General features: G+C 42.8%; 1 protein-coding gene across 1 annotated transcript in view; it reads right to left on the bottom strand.

Moving 5' to 3' along the window:
• The window catches only part of Dnah6 (dynein axonemal heavy chain 6), a 189290-nt gene that overhangs the window by 30461 nt on the left and 137384 nt on the right, over window positions 1-21445 (bottom strand). The window contains exons 62-67 of the mRNA XM_005364722.3: window positions 14289-14424; window positions 11348-11490; window positions 7408-7598; window positions 3149-3309; window positions 1519-1607; window positions 13-159 (exon numbers count right to left, since the gene is read on the bottom strand). Of these exons, the coding sequence (XP_005364779.1) occupies window positions 13-159; window positions 1519-1607; window positions 3149-3309; window positions 7408-7598; window positions 11348-11490; window positions 14289-14424 (867 nt within the window). The remainder of the gene's footprint in view (window positions 1-12; window positions 160-1518; window positions 1608-3148; window positions 3310-7407; window positions 7599-11347; window positions 11491-14288; window positions 14425-21445) is intronic.

Below are 21445 nucleotides of genomic sequence, written 5' to 3'. Positions count from 1 at the left end.
GATGGAATATACCTGAATAATTGCATGGAAGAAACAAATGCCAAATATTAGTTGTCTCCATTTTCTTCCAAGTATATTTTCTTCAAAAAATGAAGGTGTCATCTCAGTAAAGGCTCTTCTGATATTTGCACGTAAGCCCTTTGGAGGCTCATTGGTTACCTGGATTTAGAGATCAAACATGGCAGAAAGGGTTGCATTATATACTGGAGCCATGGAGATAAGAGTAACTAATGTCCATGGGGCATTTTTTGAATGGTTAGGCCTGCTTTGTGTCGTGTATGTGTGTGCGTGTGTGTGAGTGTGTGTGTGAGTGTGTGTATGTGCACACCCATGTGTGCTCAGGGGCTAGAGGAAGATATCTGGAGTTATACTCTATCACTATCTTATTTATTTGAGATAGAGTCTCTCACTGACCCCAGAGATAGGCTAGAGATGGGCAAGCCCCAGTATTTTCTCAACTCTCCCTCCATTCACCTGTGTTATAGGTATGTATGTTATGCCTGGCTTTTTATGTGAGTGCTGGGGGTTTGAACTCAGGTCCTCATGCTTGTGCAGCAAGTTTTGTTACTCACTAAACCATCTCCCAACACCACTACTTTTCATCTTGTTCATGGAAAACAGAGTCTAGTGGGGTCCTCAGAACCACCATGGTTGAACCACCATCAGAAGAACCCCAGATATTTCCATTTTGGGTCTTTTCCTCACCCATTAAACATAAGCCAGAGAGCCTAATAAGTTTCCATTGGATCTTGTGGTCCTATCAAAATACAGAATTATCCTGCATACTTTGTCCCACTAAGTACCATGACATGAGGGAAGGGAGGCAAGAGGCATCTCTTGTTTTCCATATCAAAGATTTCCCTCATACTGGAAATTTGCTGCACTGAAACCTAGAAACTGGAGGCCTTCTTGTCTGTCAAATGTGGAAAGAGTCCTTCAGCTCTGAGAGGGGCCTCATCCTCATGACTCTATGCATGTGAGGGAGGGGAGAGTCGGAAGACTTGGATGGCTTGTAGACCAGGACATGCAAAAATAAGAACTGTCTTGGAAAACCACTTCCCTGCCTGCTCTTAAAGTCCTTTACATGGATCTCTGCAAGCTCTATAACACCTGGACCAAATCTCTCACATTCTTGCTGTGAAATAATCTTCTTGTACACTGTAAAGATTTGTCACTCAGATTGGTTTAGTAAAACGCTGATTGGCTAGTAGCCAGGCAGAAAGTATAGATGGGGAAACTAAGCTAAGGAGAATTCTGGGAAGAGGAAGGGCGGGGTCAGAAAGTCACCAGTAAATGAAGAGAAGATGAGAATGCTATACTAAGAAAAGGTACTAAGCCACGTGGCAAAGTATAGAGAGAAATATGGGATAATTTAAGTGCAAGAGTTAGCTAGTAATATGCCTGAGCACTCAGTCAAGCATTTATAAGCAGTATTCAGCCTCTGTGTCAGTTGTTTGGGACCAGGCAGTCAGGACAGGAAATGTCCGTTTCTGTATTCTAGCTGCGTACATGCCATACCTTGACAGAGTTCTGAAGGACTGTCACAGGAAATGTTGGACTAGGCATGGAACTTAGAAAAAGTCGGAACGTCTCCTTGATGGCTTGATCTGTTAAGACAAAGACAAAACAGCAGGAAGGAAAATGTATAGCTTGTAGGAGTCCTTTTCTGTGGAAACAGCTATTCTAGAGAGGAAAGACAAGGCTGCGAAAGACTGTACATATCAAGTATCATAACTGTATGAGGACCAAAGCAGTGGTCGATCTTGAGACTTCCCATCAGGGGGCTTGCAGTCTAGATGCCTGCATGCTTTGATAAAGAAATTAGATATATCAATAAAAATTTACCTTTATTTATTTAGTATATAATTTTATTGGTTCTTTGAGAAATTTTGATCTTTACATTTTCTCTCTGAACTTCTCCCATGTCCCTTTCATACAACTCTGAGTCTTTCTTTCTTTTCTTTCTTTTTTTTTTTTACACCTATCAAGTCCTGTTTGTGCTGTCCAAATAATCTTAGGTATGTAACCTTCCATTGAAGCATGGTGTCCTTACCAGGGGCCACACTCAGCAAAAATCAACTCCCCCTCTCCCAGCAGCTATCCATTGCCAATATAGCTCCTTGTGTGGGGGCGGGACTTCATGACCATCCCCGTCAGTCTTCTAAGGCTTCTTGAAGAGCTGGCAAGGAGCTGAAGGAGCCCCACTGCCAGGAACTGTTTTTGTAACTGAACTTTGACCTGTAGTGAAGACCCTGTCACTTCTCGTTGGGTGTGAGGTCGTTTCCCCTCTCACCATTTCCCACCGAAATGTAGAAGGATGACACTGGGGAGGAGGGGCCTTTCAGGGAGGGTGACTTAGTGACCGAGGCAGCTGGGCACCCTGTGAAGAAGCAGCTTGTTTCCTCCATGTGCAGCACTGAGTAACTGAGACAAGAGTCACAGCTCTTACCCTCTCTGGAAGCTTTCCATAGCTGGCAAAGCTCCCGAGAAAGTGCCATGGACACCCGAGGTCATTTGCTGCTCTCCCTATGGCATCCTGGCTCTGACTTTTTTTTTTTATTTTTATTTTTTGAGATGACACAGACAAGGCTGGCTTCAAACTTGCCCCTGCCTCTGGAATCCTGGGAGTAAAGGTGTGCACCAGCACTCCTGGTCCTATACTTCTCTCTATTTCTATTTGTTTTATTTTAGACGGGGCGTCTTGTATCTCAGGCTGTTCTTTAACTTGCCTTGGAGCCAAAGATGACTTTGTACTCCTGATTTTGCTGCCTTTACATCTCAAGTGCAGGGATTCAAGGACTGTGCCACAATGCGGAAACTCTGCACTCTTCATTGTATGGGTAAGATGTATTGTCTTTTCTCGACCCAAGCCTGTTTTTCTATTTCTTTTTTTTTTTTTTGAATCAGGTGGCTTCCCACAGAATATGATGTGCAACAAATGATTCAGTGTGCCATCCCCTTACTCGGAGTTCAAGGCCTGTTTTTGAGTCCTGTTGGGGCAACTTTACCCAAATTCCCTATTGCTCAACTCTTTCTTCCCAATAAGAGAAAAAATGAGGTTTCTAGTGGAGACTCTCCATTAGACCATCTGGATAAGCAAAGCCGTGTGAGGATGGTGCCATTACTCAGAGGAACGTTCACGACTTACTTGGATCTGTGAAGGTTTTGATCAGCTCTTCCATTGCCAGCATCCAGGAAACAGCAAGATGGCAGTTCTGCAGGAACACCCAGTTTCCAGTCTTCATTGCATCCTTGATCATCTTCTCAGCAATGGGGCCTTGTCCCTGGCCCAGGGAAATTGACTGCACTCTGGTGGAACAACAGTGGAAGACTTTCATGCTATCTTAAAGCAATTTTAGTTAATTTAAAATTACATTTATTTATATTCTCTGTACACGCATGTGCGACACATCTATGTGCATGGGAACTTAGGTTTCATGGTGTGCATATGGAAGTCACAGGACAATTACAGGAGCTGGATCTCTCCTTTCACCATGTGGGACGCAGGAACTGAACTGAGGTCATTAAGTTTGGCTGCAGTTGTCTTTGCTCAGTGAGTTTCAGACTCTGCATAATACAGGTTGGCTATGAATGTGAAATTCTCTTCCATCACCTCCTGGGTGTTAGGGTTATAGGTGTGCACAATGACACCTAGCTTGCCAACCTTTTAAATGATCTCTCTTTTTTATATTTCATTTAAAAAATATTTCCATACTTCTGATGATATTTTCTTTTTTTATTTATTTTTTAAATATTTATTTATTATGTATACAATAATCTGTCTGTGTGTATGCCTGTTGGCTAGAAGAGAGCACCAGACCCCATCACAGATGGTTGTGAGCCACCATGTGGTTGCTGGGAATTGAACTCAAGACCTCTGAAAGAGCAGGCAATGCTCTTAACTTCTGAGCCATCTCTCCAGCCCCCCAATAATATTTTCTATATTATCCTCTATTGCTTTGCCTGCCATGTTTATATGTACCAGCTATCAGGATTGATATACGCACACAAGCCGAGGTACTGGTTAAAGTACATTTCATGTGTATGGCCATCCCAGTGGCTCAAGGCTATATATAAACATGACTATTTTTTCTTCATTGCTCTAAAGGGTCACTTTCATTACAAATGGTATCCCAAATTATGTGGCTCTATTTCTGATTTTTCTATTCTCTTTTAGCTATCTACTTATCTAGCTCTGACCAGGACCATGTCTAAATGACTCTAATAGGCTAGAGTAAATCTTGACATGTGTTAGAACATATCATCTCACCTTGTTTTGCTTCAGCAACTTTAAACATTTTTTTAAATTATTTTTATTGAGGTATATGTTTTTCTACACTCCTCTCCCTTTCTTTCCCCTTCCCTCCTATCCTCTCCCATAATCCTCCTGCTCCCAATTTGCTCAGGAGATCTTGTCTTTTTCTACTTCCCATGTATATTAGATACATGTATGTCTCTCTTAGAATTCTCTTTGTTGTGTAGGTTCTCTGGGATTGTGAATTGTAGGCTGCTTTTCTTTATTTTGCTTTATGTCTAAAAGCCACTTATGAGTGAGTACATATCGTATTTGTCTTCCTGGGTCTGGTTTATCTCACTCAATATAATGTTTTCTAGATCCAACCATTTGTCCACAAATTTCAAGGTGTCATTATTTTTTGCTGCTGTGTAGTACTCCATTGTGTAAATATACCACATTTTCCTTATCCATTCTTGGGTCGCAGGGCATTTAGGTTGATTCCAGGTTTTGGCTATGACAAACAAAGCTGCTATGAACATACCTGAGCCCATGTCCTTGTATGATTGATCATACTTTGGCTATATACCCAAAAGTGGTATTACTGGGTCTTGAGGAATATTATTTCCTAATTTTCTGAGAAATCACCATACTGACATCCAGAGGGTCTGTACCAGTTTGCACTCCCACCATAAATGCAGAAGTGTTCCTTTTTCCCCACATCCTCTCCAGAATAAGTTGTCATCAGTGTTTTTGATCTTGGCCATTCTTACAGGTGTAAGATGGAATCTCAGAGGTTTTTTGTTTTTTGTTTTTTTTTTTTGATTTGCATTTCTCTGATGCCTAAGGATGTTGAGCATTTCCTTAAGTTGAACATTTCCATTTTAGATTCCTCTGTTGAGAGTTCTGTGTTTAGGTCTGTACCCAATTTTTTTATTGGATTATTTGTTCTTTTGATGACCAATTTCTTGAGTTATTTGTATATTTTGGAGATCAGTCCTCTGTCCAATGTGGGGTTGGTGAAGATCTTTTCCCATACTGTAGGCTGCCATTTTGTCTTGTTGACTGTGGCCTTTGCTTTATAGAAGCTTTTCAGCTTCAGGAGATGACATTTATTAATTGTTTCTCTCAATGTCGCTTCAGTAATATTTATCCATTCCTTTTAACCACTGCAAGTGTGCTGTTAGTTCAGTGTCTTCTGGTATACGCACAGCGCTGGATGACTAGTGACTGACTGCTCATTTCAGGAATGTTTTTACCTCATATTCACTTTTAAGAGTTCCTCAGAGAAACAGAACCCATATAGCGCACGCGCGCACACACACACATACACGTTTTTACTGCAGATACATTCTCATGATACACACAATTGTGTGTATGTGTTCATATATAGGACAGAGCGGGTATTGGCTCATGTGGTTATGGAGAGCAGGCCACCCCACCGTCTTCCACCTGACAGGTGATCATAGCAGAAAGGTGGGCATTTTCTTCAGTCTGGGCCACAGGCTTTGAGACGGGGTCACTGCCAGAGGAACACATCTTCAACATGTCTCCAGCTGTCCTTTCTGCACTTTTCTGTTTCCTCCCCTGGGATTTCCACATTTGCATTTCTTAGGCTTCCCCTATTTTTTCTTCATCCTTTTTCCTTCCTGTTCTGAAGGACGTCAGCTGACCTGTGTTCACACCCACTGTGTCTTTTCCCTGCCTTCTCACACGCATGCTGCATCCCTTCCGTGCAACCCTCATTTCAGTATTGTGCTTTTCACCTCTACAATTTCTCCTTGGCCTCTTTATGTAAATCCTGCCTATTGATATCCTTATTTGGGTGAGACATCTTTTGTGTTTTCCTTCAGTCCCTTGTCTGTGCTTTCCTTTAACTGTTATGAATAAAATTAAAACAGTCCAAGATCTTTTTATTCAAATGTCGAATGTTCTTACTTATATGTAGAAATAAAAAGTTGATTTTGTTTTTCGAGACAAGGTTTCTCTTTGTAGCTCTGGCTGCCCTGGAACTCACTCTGTAGACCACGAGGCCTCCCTCACAGAGGTCCACCTGCCTCTGCCTGTTGAGTGCTGGGATTAAAGGACGCTGCCACCATCCGGCTAAAATGTTGATTTTAAAGACATATAGAATAGGATCATGGTTCAAACTGTCCGGGGAAAGGGGGTTCGGAGAGGAATAAAGGACAGTCAACAGGGGCAGGGTGCTGGTGGACAGGAAGATTATGCTAACTGGTTGACAACAGTTAATAGCATCTTTCAAAATTGCTGGTAGAGAGCATTTTGATAGAGATGCCAATCACACCGATCTGATCCTAATATATGGTATACATGTCTGGTGACTCATAGTTACTGTGTGTGTGTATATATACTTATAGTAACTCATGGTTACTATGAGTCAGTTAAATATATTTGAAAAGTTTTATTATGTTAAATTCAAGGTCTTACATTCTTCAAAGTGAGTTGCTAATTCTTTCCCCTGTGAATGAACATACTCTCCCATTTTCTTGTTTCTTTGGATGCATTGTAGTTTTTGATATGTAGACATTTTGAATATATAATGTGGCAACTATAGGAATTGGGTTGTCGCTGCTCCCTGATGTTCACTATTGCTCCTTGTGTGGTTGCTACTTTTACTTAGTGACTTCTCTAATGTCCGTATTCTTTGCAGCGTATATACACCCATCTCTCTGGTTGGCTGGCTTAGCGGTCAGTTGGGAGTGAAGCAGGGTTTTACCCAATGTCTGGAGTGACAACAAATTGCTCAGATTTGCACGTGGGCTCTGTAAGTCTGCACGCTGGTCAGGGATGAAGACCACTCAGCCTGCCTGCCTGTCAGACCGGAGCATGGTGCTTTCCAGATTTCAGGTTCAGATTGAAGCAATGGCTCTTCTTAGGTTTCAAGACTTCAAGCTCATACCATCACCGGTCCTGGATCTCTGCCCCCCAGACTTGACTGGAGCTATATATCATCAGCTCTTCAGAGCCTCCAAGGTGCTGACTGCAGAACTTGGACCTCTCAGACTCCCTAATTACAAGACATGATCCAGTTCCTTATAATACATTTCTATACATTTTAGTATAAGCTTGAAATGGACAATAGCAATATTATTTATACATATATATTTCTACACACAAACATATGTAACTATAGCCTCATGGTGTGACCTTACCGTTCTGCATACCCACTCTCCCGGGCAAACCTTTGAAAGGCGCCCATGGGATCGGAGCCTGTGCTCAAGATGAACACCAGGGGTGTGCTGCTCGACATGTCCTGATACAGAGTGGCCAGGTCTACTGGAGGTGTCTCGATAAACTGCTTGCCAAGATTCTCTATCACAAAGTCTGTAAGAGCAAAAACCACCTAAAAGTCAGAAAGAAAAAAATGTTAAAAGTAGTATGTGGGATGAGCATGTTTTACATTCCTATCCCAGTTTTCTCTCTCTTAGAGGAGGGTGTGCTGTACTTTGATATTTAAGAAAATAACTTGTTTTATCTTTAATTATGTCTATGTCTGCATGTGGGTATATACATGTGAGTGCAGGTACGTCAGAGGCCAGAAGGGGGCACTGAATCCCCCGGAGCTGTGCATGCCATGTGTGTGCAAGTGATCAGCTGTTAGCTGCCTGAGCTGGGAACCAAACTTAGACCTCTGAGTGTGTGTGTGTGTGTGTGTGCGCGCGTGTGAGCACACACACATGTGCACTAGAGGCCATGCATGTGTACAAAGGCCAAAGGACAACTTTAGAAGACTGGTTCTCTTTTTCCACCTTGAGGTCAGGGCACTGAACTCATATCATTAGGTTTGCACAGCAAGGGCTCTCACTCCCTGAGCCTTCTTGCGGTTCACTAAGAATTTCATTTTTACAATGAAATTTCACCTTTGTAACTAAACATGCTGCTTCTGAAGGAGGCTGAATTTGTGTACAAGACTACAGGACCCTGTGGAGATCACCTGTGTTGGAATGTCCCTAGTCTCCTGAAGGAACATTTGACTCCAGCAGTTAGGACCATTGGACACCCAATGGCCCTGCTTTAGAACAGACGTGGGCACAACAGCTTAGGCACCTTAAAATCTTGACTCCGAGATCTTGTCTCTGGTCTCATCTGTTCTAAGGCTTCAACCAGTTAGCTAATTTATTTATTTATTCAAGGCAGGATCATATCATATGATCCTAGCTAACATGGAACTCACTATGTAGATCAGACTGACCTCATGGAGATCATAGAGATCCATTTGCCTCTGCCACAAAAGTGCTGAGACTATAGGCATATGTTGCCATTCCTGGTCCCCAACCCCATTTATTTATCATGTCATCGTCTGGAGCAAACAGAGGGACCATGTTCCTGAATGATTCCATGAGGGTATCTAGTTGGAAGGCGTGATGCGTGGCATATTGTCATTGTTTAAATCTCCTTTGCAGTATGATCCGGCCCATGGTCTTGACTGATTTGGGTTTTTGAATACTCATACTGTGGTGTGACTGACTTATTCTCATTTCTAAAACACAATCTGAATTCTAGACTCTTCCATGTTAACACATGAAGCAAATTTTGTTAGGCAGTATAAGCCTTATAAGATGTTTAGTTGAATGTCCAGGCGAGAACCTTCAATACGTGCTCTGTGTATTGTCATAGAAGTGTGCCATTTATAGCTTTATTCATATTTTTAAAAATGATTTTATTTTTATTTTAAATTGTGTGTGTGTGTGTGTGTGTGTAGTTATATGTTTGTGAGTGCAGAGGCCAGAAGAGGGAATCTGATCCCCTGGTACTGGACTTACAGGCAGTTGTGAACAGCTTAATGTGGGCACTGGGAGCTGAATCTGTGTCTTCTGCAAAGGTAGTATATTCTCTGAACTGCTGAGCCATTTCACAACACTTAGAGAGCCCAGTTATGTGTAAGCATAAGACCAGAAATTATAGCTTAACCCTTCTTATTTAGACTTATATGTGAAAGAATCATAAACCCGATTCTCCACTCAGCTCCAGCATTTACTAAGACAAGACCAGATCTTGTTTCATCGATACCTCTGCTCATTCCTTCAGTCCCCGGAGTGATGATATCAAGCAAGCCTCATGTCTCACACCATTTTACCTTTAAGGAATTCGGTATGTTTTCATATGACAGCCTTTTAATAACATAATCACACAGTTACTAATGATAATCCATTAATTTCAAATGTATAGCCAGTGTTCACCTTTGTCTGACTGAATTGCAAATGTGTGTGCATACATGCTTAAATTAGTAATATGTCTAATGTACAGTCAAAATAAAGCTCATGCATAAAGATTAGTTGATTTCTCTCACACATCTATATTTATTAAAAACGCTTCTTTTGAAAGCTAGGGAAATGACTCGGGGATTAAAAGCACTGGCTGCTCTTGCAGAGGACCTGGGTTCAGTTCTTAGCACCTACATGGTTCCAAAGGATCCAGTGACTTCTTCTGACCTTGGCAGGTAGCAGGCATGCACTTGGTGCACACAAGTATGTGCAGGCAAAACCCTGATCCACATAAGATAAATGTATGTTTTTAAGTAAAACTTCTTTTCCCCTTGAGAAACAAACACGCAGCTGCATAAACAGACTGTGTATCTTCAACATTTCTCACATTGAGGATTTTCTAGTCACAGTAGACTAGTCACCAAAGCTCTTCTCTCTGTGGGACTGATGCCTTCTCAGTACCACGCATTTTGCCAGCTTTCCCCTGCTAGCCACTGCCCCATTTTCCTCGAAGCCTTCCCATATGCTTCAGCGTGTCCATTCCCCAAGTGCTGCTGGATCCCAGCCACTCTGCCACCATCCGCCGTGACATATGACAAGCTCAGGGTGATGTGCACATTCAATATCCTAAACCCAGAGTTCCTTGTCCTGTAAGTCCAGGGCATCTTATCTCCTCTCAGGTAGCTGTGGGGATGGCCAACCTGAGATAATGACCATTGTCCAATGTCATCTGTTCATAACAAAGCCTCCCTTTTATGCTTCCTTTTCCTAGAAGACTCTTAGCCATGCGTCCAGTGATGTTGTAGCTATTATACTTCCTCTGCAGTCATTTGTATCCCACGCCAATCCCAAACCCATTTTCCCACAGAGATAGGGCAACACAATGTCAGTAGTTTCCAGCTAATTCCAGTGAGTTCTCCCCACTGTATCCTTCTCCTGCCCCCTTCTCTCCTACAAAGAGCAGCTTCCGTTTCTATTTGGTGCCTCCTGAAACTCACTGTGAGGGTTCTTAGCAGGTGATATTGGTCCTTTATTACCAGCAAAATTGGGATCACATCTGCACATATGGAAACAAACACTCAGCATGCTGTTGCCTCGCCGCAAGGAAACTGCAAGTCTTACTGTTTCCCATGATGCTTCTCTTCGCTTTCTTCCTGCTTCTGTGACTCCCCATTTTCCTTGCCTGAAAGCAGGGCTCCACATATCATCCTCTGCCCTGGGAACTCCTATTGTACTAAATATTAGTCTCCCTGTCACAATAACCTCTGCGGCTTCATTTTCCTCATCTGTATTCTAACACACACTTCTCCCTGGAGTTTCTAGACAGCCATCCTCTCTGACAGGTGGCAGGCACTGACAGCTCACAGCCATCTTTCTCTACCTCACACCTTATCCTTTCCCTTTGGCTTAGCTTTTGATACAAACAGCTCCACCGGCACTGGGGCAGAACCCGGGAGCCACAGCAGTTCCTCATCACTTCCCTGCTCTCTCGACAATCTGCTACTTCTGTCTTAACTCGGATATCTGGGATCTCTCCCACAGACTACTTTAGTAGGTTTCAAAGAGGTCTGCAGACTATGGTTTTGTGCCCATTTAATGCCTCCTCCCCATTAGTGCCAAGATTCATTTCCTGCCAAAACCTTCCAATAGACCCCAGTCCTACGTGTGAGAAGGCGGACCTTCCCTAATAGTGTACGGCGACAGGAGGTGACAAATTTCTCAGCTGGCTTTTCTCTTAGTTCTCTACTAAAACAATCTTTTTTATTTTTAAAGTCGCTCCCAAACTTGGCTGTTGTTAGCCACAAGTAAACGTACGACTCACAACTAGCTGAGGATCTTGGATAGAGATGTTATGATGTTGTCCTTTAATTTAAAAATGATTACCCACCTTTTCTTCTTTGCAGCATTTAATAAGAATTAGCTTATGGAAAGAGCTGAAGTCTGAACCCCAAATCCGGTCCTTTCCGTCTTCCTGTTTTGATTTAATATAGCCTTCCCAATTCTGTGGGTTAATATAGGTCTCAAAAGATCCTGGAAAGACAATTTTACAAGATGCTTTTAAAAAAATAGAGCAGTTTTGACTATGAAATTAAATAAAAACATGTTGCTAGTTAAAAGAAGGTACCTATGCTTACTGCCAGCTTTTTAAAAATACAACTGTGAACACATTAACCGCTCCCCTACTCAAACTAGTTAGAAAGCAAAAAATTTAAAATGAGATCACAAAGCAAAATCCAACAGCAAAATACCTACAAAACCCCCCAAAAAATTCATCAAGAGGTTAAAAATAAAGGAATGTATAGAGATATTATATTAAATAACGGTGAAATTGGAAATGATTAGACTAACAGCAGGTAAAACAAAACTAAAATAATAATGAAATGAGATAATAGGTCAAGTTCTACTAATCAAAATATAAATTACATAATAAAAGGACAACAAAAGTAACACATATATTAGATAATAACATAAAATCTATCAAGCAGCACCTGTTGGGGTAGTAGGACAAACAGAAAGGAATACAATAATGTTAAGAAATAGCATACAGAGGGCTGGAGAGGTGGCTCAGAGGTTAAGGACATTGGTTGCTCTTTCAGAAAACCCAAGTTTAATTCCTGGCCCTTGCGTGGTGGCTCACAACCACCCTTAACTCCTGACCTCTGTGGACACCACACATACACATGGAATACAGACATACAGGCAAGTAGAACACCAATAAGCATAAAAATAAATACATCTAAAAAAAAATTTTAAAAAACTAGCATAGAGCTGTTAGCCTTCCGCAGAAGAATATTGACTCTGGTACATGTAATTTGACTGAGATAAATACTGTATGAATGCATTGACATGACTACCACATGCCCAATACATAGAGTGCACCGTTGCCCCCACATCACTCCAGCTACGCAATAGTCCCAAGAAATGAGGGTTAGGATGCTAGTTAGCTTTTAAAAAAGGTTTACTTTTTGATTTGTGTGTGGGTATCTGCATACACATGGACAGGTGCCCATAGAGGCCAGAGGAGTGCATCCTGGATCTGGATTGCTGGGTGTAACTTCTGAGGGCCTAATAGCGGCAAAGAGCCAAGGACACTTCAAAACTGAGTGTCACTTATGGTAGTGGTGCTGGGTGAGAGTCCACTTCTGCAAAACTAGTGACCTCTGTAGGGAGCAGAGGTGACTGCAGGCTGTGCCAGCACAGGGCTCAAGTTACAGTAACGCTTATCAGCTCAACGTTGTTGCATGTTGTTGCATGCACGTGAGCAGCAGTGGAGAGAACCTGTCATGGCAGAGCCAATCCAATCCAGTTCGAACCCAAACAAACCCAGAGCACACAGAAGACTACCGCGGGAGTTCTCATTTACAATCTAATTTCTAGTGCTTAGCCATATTTAAACACTGGAGGTTTTATTTTAAAGACTAAGTTGTTTTTATTTTATATATTAATATAACATGTTTATTATTTGGTAACTTCATATTTGCATGAAAGATATGTTAATCATCTCTGATTGCTCACCATAACTCTTCCCAGCTCCACCCCACTCTTCCCTCTACTTTTATTTTTATTTCGGTGTATGTGTGTGTGTGTGTGTATGTGTGCTGGCGCCCAAAGAGGTCAGGAGAGGCCTCTGGACTTACGGGTGGGTACTGGAAAAGTGAATCCAGACCTCCTGCAAGACCAGGAATCTCTCAAGCAGTGAGCCATCTCTCCAGCCCCTGCATATTCAAAGTAATTTCTCTCAGCTAATAAAATCTATTAGTTGATCTACTTGAAATCCACAAAAGGCTGTAAGTTGAAATAATTATGAAGACTGAGTTAAGGGTGACAATGAGATTAGTGACTAAATATTACCAGTGAAGACCCCAAATCTCACTTTTGGAGCATAAATCTATTATAAATAGAAACGTCAACAGTCTTCTACAGTAGTTCAGTGGCCAGGGTTAACACTTTACCTGGAAGCAATGGAACGCTCCCAGAATTACCCTGCTGCTTGTCAACCCAGCTCCTTCCTCTTTCTCATCTAGTCCTCTGTCCATCCCTAACTGTCCATCTTTGGGCTTCTCTGATGAGCAGACTTCATGTGGGATTCTGGAATAGCCTCTAGGTAGCTCACTAACTGGTGTACTATATACAAATGCAATGTATATTTGAAGCTACCATCGAATAGCATTTTTTGATAGTCTTTATTTGGAAGTCAAATGAGAATATTAGGATCCCAGCGTATGACGTCAAGTTGCACTTCTGCCTTTTCAGAGTACATGCCATCCTTTAAAACAGTTTAAAGATCTATGTAATGCAGCTAAAGTGCCTTAAAGGCGATGAAACAGGCTGGGGAGGTGGCTCAGTGGGCAGAGAGCCTACTGTGAAGTATGAAGACCCAGGTTCAGATCCCCAGCACCCATGCAAAAGCCAGGCACTGATATTCTTGCCCTGTAACTTTAGTGATGGACAGTGGAGGCCGGTGGATCTCTGGCCAATCAGTCCAGAGGAAATGGTTTAACTTCAGGCTCAGTGAGAGACCCTGACTCAAGAAATAAAAGGTGGAGAAGTGATGGGAGAAAGACATCTGACACTGGCTCTGGCTTCCATAGCTGCCTGGCTGCACAGGCAAGTACACAACCACACACACACAGACACACAGACACACAGACACACACACACTGTAAAATAGCCATGAATTATTCACAACTAATAGGTGAAGCACTCAATTCAAGATATTGTAAAAGCAATTAACATAATTTGTGGCAAAGAATGACATTGAGAAAGGGTGAATGCATGAATTAAGGTCCATTCACCCTCCCCCGTCAACACTGCACTTTGTCCCTTACCTATGCGCACGGAAATGGGATGTAACAGGATACTTTTTGTAAGTCCTTCAAACACTGGAAAGGTTTCTTCTAAGTCACAGCACGAGAACCACATTTGAAGAGGCAGCCAGGAAGCTTCCGGCTTAGGAGGGCGCTCCTACAGGGAGACAGGATGCGGGCAGAGTTTACAGAGACAACCATGACAGCGTGCTCTTGCAGTTTGTCTAGGGGAAAAGAAGCTGTAACAGCATGCTGGAAACAGCCGTTCTTGGGGCGGGGAGCGAGCTTGTGGGTACGGGCACCTATGCAAGAATGAGGACTTGAGTTCATTCCAGCGGCCATGTAAGATGGCTCACAACCACCTGTAACTTCATTTTCAGGGGATCTGAAACTTCTGGACTTGGTAAGCACTTGTGTAGTCCCCCAACATACATATAATTTAAAAGAAAAACTATTAAGAACACATACACATGTGCACACATGCATGCATGCACACGCACACACACACACACACACATACACATACACTTTAGCTGTGATGAGCATATATGGAGTTATTTCAGATATTCCTAGAAATCTCTGTTGTGCCAGCCAGCAATATTTTGTGAAGCACCACATAAGGCTGGACTGTTTTTCCAAAGAGAGATAACTATGGTCTCAGGCTAAAACTACTTCTAAACAGATGCCTGAGGTTTTGAACTATGTGTTCAACCAGTTTGCTGCATACAAATCATACACCATCCAATTGAACTGTTTAAAGCATTTAATCCAGTAGCTCTCATGTTCCTAATGCTGTGACCCTCATGTTGTGGTCACCCCGATCATAAAATTGTTTCATTGCTACTTTATAACTGTAATTTTGCTACTGCTATGAATCATAATTAAATATCTACTATGTAGGATATCTGATATGAGATCCCCAAAGGGGTCTCATACTACAGGATGAGAACTGCTGATATAATCTTTTGAATATTAACAGAGGAGTGTAACTGTTCCACAGCCAGTTTTAGAAGACATCTCAAGTTAATTCCATTGCTGTACAAGGTGGATAATGCAATTAAATGTTACACTGAGTTTCGGGTTTACTATGGAACATGGAATTATTTTACAGTATATTGTAGTCTATTCCATATGCAACATGTAGCATTATGTCTAAAAATGCATGTACCTAAATTCAAAACATCATTGCTAAAATTTGCTAATGATCATCTGAGCCTTTGCTGATTCGCGATGTCTTCACCGGTCCTGGGATTGGTGGCTGCTGACTGTTCACCGTGGTGGCTATGGCACTGATTTCTTAAATCAGTGCTAATCTTGCCTCTTCCTTCCACTACAGACGTCTCTGCAGCTTGAGACACTGCCGGCGGCATCTCCCCACAGCAGAACAGCTTTCAAAGCTGGAGTCAGTTTTCTCAAATTCTTCTCATTCAAGTAAATGTGTGTGAGTTTGTTTTATTTTTATTATTTGTTTATATTTATCTCTTTGTGTGTGTGACATGTGTAGCGCTGCCTTCAGAGGTTCTCCATTGAGCCATCTCTCCTGTTCGTTGTGTGATACTTTAAAGCCCTTATTTTTTCCACAACCTTCAAAACATCTTCACCAGAAGTGTTTCCTTCTCAAGAACTCACACCCTTGGTCTGTAAGAAGTAACTTGGGTTTCATCATGAGATTAGAGCAAATCAGCCACTCTCTCCAACTCCCCAGACGCTTCTAATTCCAGCTCTCTGACTTTCTAAAAATAACACCTCTACTTCCTTCCTTTTCAGAAGTCTGGATCCCCTCAAAGCCATCCATGAGAGTTGAAGAACTTACTCTACATTCCTGCTAACCTCTCTGTTAAACCGTGGGTAGTCAGAATGGTGTCCTGATGCTGAACCCTTTCCAGAGGTTTTCAGTTCAGTTTGCCCAGATCTCTAGAAGAATCATATTCTTTGGCAGATGTCCTCATGAGATATGCTTCTTACATAGCAGGACTTGAGAATCAATTGCTCCTGCTCCACTGGGCCGGAGAGGGGAATATTGTTCCAGAAAGCACGGAGACAACATTCACCTTACACATCTTCATGAGTGCTCTTGAGTGACCATGAACACCGTCTACCGGAGTGGAATTGGTTTGCTCTGCTGAGTTGTAGATCTTAACAGTGGGTTTGAGATTTTAGTGATCATGTTGTATATAGATATGCCACTTCTTTAAGATTTGTTTTTATTTTTGTTTATGTGTTTATATGTACCCGAGCATGTGGGTACCTACAGAAGCCAGAAGAAGGTGTTGGATCCTCTGGAGTCAGAGTTATGGCAGTTGCAAGCCACCTAACATATGTGCTGGGAACTGAACACAGGTCCTCGGCAAGGGCAGCGTGTTCTTAACCATTGGCGTCTTTCCAAGCCCGAGATGTGCTGCTCACCAGGCTCCAATTCCACTTAGCACAGGGGAGGATTTTTACTGTCGTTCGCTCTTTTCAATTCTTAAAACATTAAAAATATTATTTTGTACCATGTACAAGAAGAGTGTTTTGCCCACATGTAGATATGTGCACCACATGCATGCAGTGCCCACAGACGCCAGGGGAGGGTGCTATATCCCCTGGAACTGGAGTTAGGCATGTAGATGCTGGGAACTGAACCTAGATGCTTTGCAAGAGCTGTCAGTGCTCTTAACCTCTGAGCCATCTTTCTAGCTTTAGTATCATTATTAAGGCTCTAGGATTCGAGAGTCAGTCTGTCTTCCAAAGCTTTGAAGCAAGCTTTGGCTTCTGCTTTTTAGCCATGGGAGTCTTAGAAGGCATCTTCTTCCAGCTGTCTATGTTGGGAATCTGTTGCTCAGAGAGGCTTCTTTGTTTCTGGTTCCAAACTTTTCTTCTGCATCTTCTCTACCCCTGTCTGCCTCCATACACTTAGAGAATTGGGCCTTGCTCTGTGTCAGGCTCTGGACTGAGGGGATACAGTGGTTGGATCTGCATCAGGCTCTGGATGGAAGGGATGCTGTGTTTGGAACTGCATCAGGCTCTGACTGAGGGGATGCTGTGGCTGGAAATGCATCAGGTTCTGGACTGAGGGGATGCAGTGGTTGGATCTGCATCAGGCTCTGGATGGAAGGGATGCTGTGTTTGGAACTGCATCAGGCTCTTTATAGAGGGGATGCAGTGTTGGATCTGCATCAGGCTCTGAATGGAGGGGATGCTATGGTTGGATCTACATCAAGCTCTGAATGGAGGGGATACAGTGGTTGGATCTACATCAGTCTCTGGACTGAGGAGATGCATCAGGCTCTAGATGGAGGGGATGCTGTGGTTGGATCTGCATCAGGCTCTGGATGGAAGGGGATGCTATGGTTGTATCTGCTTCAGGCTCTGGATGGAAGGGGATGGTATGGTTGGAACTGCATCAGGCTCTGGATGGAAGGGGTTGCTGTGGTTGTATCTGCTTCAGGCTCTGGATGGAGGGGATGCAGTGGCTGGATCTGCTCTGTATGGAGAGGATGTTGTGGCTGGATCCATCTTCTTTTTATCATTTATATGCTTGCTGGAGTGTGTTCCTTTTAATTTCCTTCAAGAGGCCAGTGTGGTGACACAAAAATTTAGCACCACCACTCATGAGACAGAGGCAGATGGATCTCTGAGTTTGAGGTCTACTCAGTTAGTTCCAGGATGGCCAAAGATACATAAAAGAGAGACCCTGCCTCAAAAACAAAACCAAACCCCATCAAAACCCCTAACCAAAACCAAACAAAGACCCACCCAGCAACAACAACAACAACAACAACAACAAATTGTCTTCAGGAGCCTTCCCTTTGCTCTCGCAGCTCCACTCACTGCCTGGCGGAAGAACCGGACTTCTCCAACCTTAATTGTTTTTGGCTTTAGATTCCAAGAGAGATGTTCATGAGAGGTCACTGCATGACCATTAGTTGGCCAAGTTTCTTTTCAAAGTGTTTTATTTTATGAGTACAAGTGTTTGATTCATGTATGCATGCACACCGTGTGCATGTCTGGTACCCAAGGAGGTCAGAAGAGAGCAGTGGATTCCCTGGAACTGGAGCCACCGTGTGGGTGCTGCCACAGAGCCTGGACCCTCTGCTGAGCAGCCCGTGCTCTCAACAGTCACGTCATCTCTCCAGTTGCCAATTTAGCTATTCATTTAGGATTACAGTTTTAAGTTAGGGTGCAAATTAATGGATTTCCTTATGGGATTTTTACACAAAGGTCACATTATACGTTGTTCTAACTTGTCCCTTCCTGCAGCATCTTCTTGCAATTCCTCCTGCACCCCTTTGCTGGTAATTAGCCTAGTTTTCAATTCTCCCAATTCAGGGAATAGGGAGTCCCAAGAAAAGAGAGAAAGAGCTAGGGTAGTTGGTTGGTTGAACAGTAAGAACACACACATTTTAGGTCACTGCTTCATTGAGTGTGGCTTGTGGCACCCCAAAACAATTATAACAGTAGCACTGAAGATCTCTGAGTACAGATATAATAATATTGAGAACTTAAAATACTGATAGAATGACCAATGTGTAACCCAGAGTCATGAAGTAAGCCCATGCTATTGGATAACGGCCTGTAGACAATCTGGAAGTAAAAAACATGGCTGCAGAACCCAGGAACCAAGGACTAGAAAACGAGGTTTGCATGGGCCTCTTGCTATTTCTCCCTACACTCCCTTCCATCAAGTCCTAAGAAATACTAAATTTGATCAGTGCAAATTTTCTCACAGACAATGCTTCACACCTGGGCATTAATTTCTTGTATTATTCCAGAAAATCTAATGTACCTTATAAGGTAGCAAAACCCATGTGACACAAGATAAGAATGAAAGTTATAGCTTGGCAGTGGTGGTGCACGCCTTTAATCCCAGCACTTGGGAGGCAGATGCAGGCAGATCTCTGTGAGTTCAAGGCCAGCCTGGTCTACAAGAGCTAGTTCCAGGATAGGATCCAAAGCTACACAGAGAAACCCTGTCTCAAAAAACACACAAAAAAAAAAAGAAAAAGAAAAAAAGAAAAGAAAGAAAAAATATTAGAGTTAAAATATACAGGTAAATAGGCAATGGTAAAAAATATATCTCCAAACATATTTTAAAAGTTTAAAATTGCATTTATTTATTTATTTATTTATTTATTTATTTATTTATTGTGTGTGCATGGATTTGGGCGCACATACACCAAGATGCACATGTGGAGGTCAGAGGAAAATTTGTGGGAGTCATTTCTTTCTTTCTGTCCTGTGGGTCTTGGGTTTGAACTCAGGCCTGGCAGCAGGCACCTTTGACCTATGCACCCCGGCTCACAGCTCACTGTCCCTTTCACGAGTGAAAGAGAAAATATTCACCTTTCATTTTACTTTTTTTTTAATCAGAGGAGGAAAATTTCAATTAAAAAAAACTCCTGAGAAATTTCTAAAGAGGATTGTGGGGAGCCGTTCCCACATACTCCATTGCAAGATGGCGCTGACCATCAGCACCACCACTGTAATCAAGCCAGTGCGCATGTTCATGGTGAATGACAGTTTATCTTGTCAAGCCAGTGCGCATGCACATAGTAACTTTCCATCCCTTGCTCTGTGCCTCTCCCATGGCGTCATAGGGTTTGACAGGCTGCAGCCAGTCAGAGTTTGACACGTCCGAGGCGAGGACTGTTAAGCTATATAAGGGCCGGGTTTTCGACCCTTGAGGTCTTCGCTCTGTAAGCTTATGCTCTCCCTCTCAAGACGCATAAAGCTTTTCTGCAGAAGGATCCTGATTGTGCCGCGTTGTTCTTGCTGGCGAGACGGTAGTGCGGGACAGAGGATTTCTGTGTGTTCATTCTGTGGTCATTCTAAAGAGGATTCTGTGCTACAGGGTCTTTCTATGTAGCTCTGGCTAGCCTGGAACTTGTTATGTTCAGATCAGATTGGCTTTGAACTCACTGTGATCCACCGCCTCTGCACCCATCCTTTACCAAGCCTCGTCATTAGGTGATTTATTATTTTTTGATTTCTGGGTGTTTTTAAATCTTTGAATTTGGTGGATTTTAAAATCCACCAAAAACCTCTTTTGAAAATATGATCTGCTCACGAGGAACACCAGCAAACAAGAAATGGAAGCGACAAGGGCTGCGGAGACTGAGCCACGCGTGAATCATTCCCTCTCATGCATTAATGCATTCTGGAAAGTTCTTTAGCTTCTCTGAGTCTCCCTGTGAGAAAACTTCACATTTGTAAGACAGTTAATATTTTCTGTTTTGTTTTTTAAAAAGATTGTCTAGAAGAGGATGTTGAATCCCTTGGGGTGGAGAGATAGGGAGTTGTAAGCTATCAAATGTGAGTGCCAGGAGGCCAGCTTGGTCCTCTGGAGCAGTCGCAAGCTCTTTTGGTCACTGAGCCATCTCTCCAGTTTCCCAGATAATTAATTTCCTAGCTCACTGGCTACTCCAGCTGTTTCTGAGGGGAGGACAACGCTGCACACAAGGCAAAATGTTAACCCCATTCTACAGCCAGCTGGTGGCCCTGCTGAGCTGTGACTGGGCCTCCTGGCTGTGCAACACTGTGGGGTGACTGTGAGCTGTGGTTTGGACAGGAAAGACCCCTCACAGGCTCCTGTGTTTGAACAGAGGGTCTCTGGTTGATGGCACTTTGGATAAGGTTGTGGAAGCTCCAGGAGGCGGAGTCTTGCTGGAGGAAGCGGGTAACCGAGGGGTAGGTCTTGAGGTTTAATTGCCTGGCTCAACTTTTTTCTTTTTTTAAGTTTAGACCAAGGACATGTCATGTCCAAACCTGAATCCTCCACTTCTCTCCCTTTGCATTTTTTTCCCCCATTTCTGCCGTTTGTAGTTAGTGGTCTGTTGGTAGCTTAGTTGTTGCATGTGTCTGATCTCTGTTCCTGGTGTCTGTCCTTAACATGAAGAACTTTGTTCTGTATTTATTAGACAGCACAGAAAACATGGTTTGAGAAGGGATGAGGGATACTTTTTTTTTTAAACAGCAATCTTTAGCAGAGTTTTACAAGGAAGAATTCACTAACTGACCCTCAGTGTTCCAAATCAAACAGATGTTATCACCTGTTTCCACGTCTTGCTTCAGGCCTTTATGCTGGCCCCACTTCCGGTCCTAGCTCTCCTTCCCGACTGTGCACCCAGTGTGAGCACAGGCTTGCTGCTCTGCTGCCCTGCCACCCGCCCCCCCATGATAGCCCCGCCCTCTGCTGC

Source organism: Microtus ochrogaster (genome assembly GCF_000317375.1).
Source record: "Microtus ochrogaster isolate Prairie Vole_2 chromosome 14 unlocalized genomic scaffold, MicOch1.0 chr14_random_3, whole genome shotgun sequence".
In the NCBI taxonomy this organism is placed as follows: domain Eukaryota; kingdom Metazoa; phylum Chordata; class Mammalia; order Rodentia; family Cricetidae; genus Microtus; species Microtus ochrogaster.
Note: the sequence above shows the minus strand (reverse complement) of the source record. Positions and strands in the feature narration are given on the sequence as shown.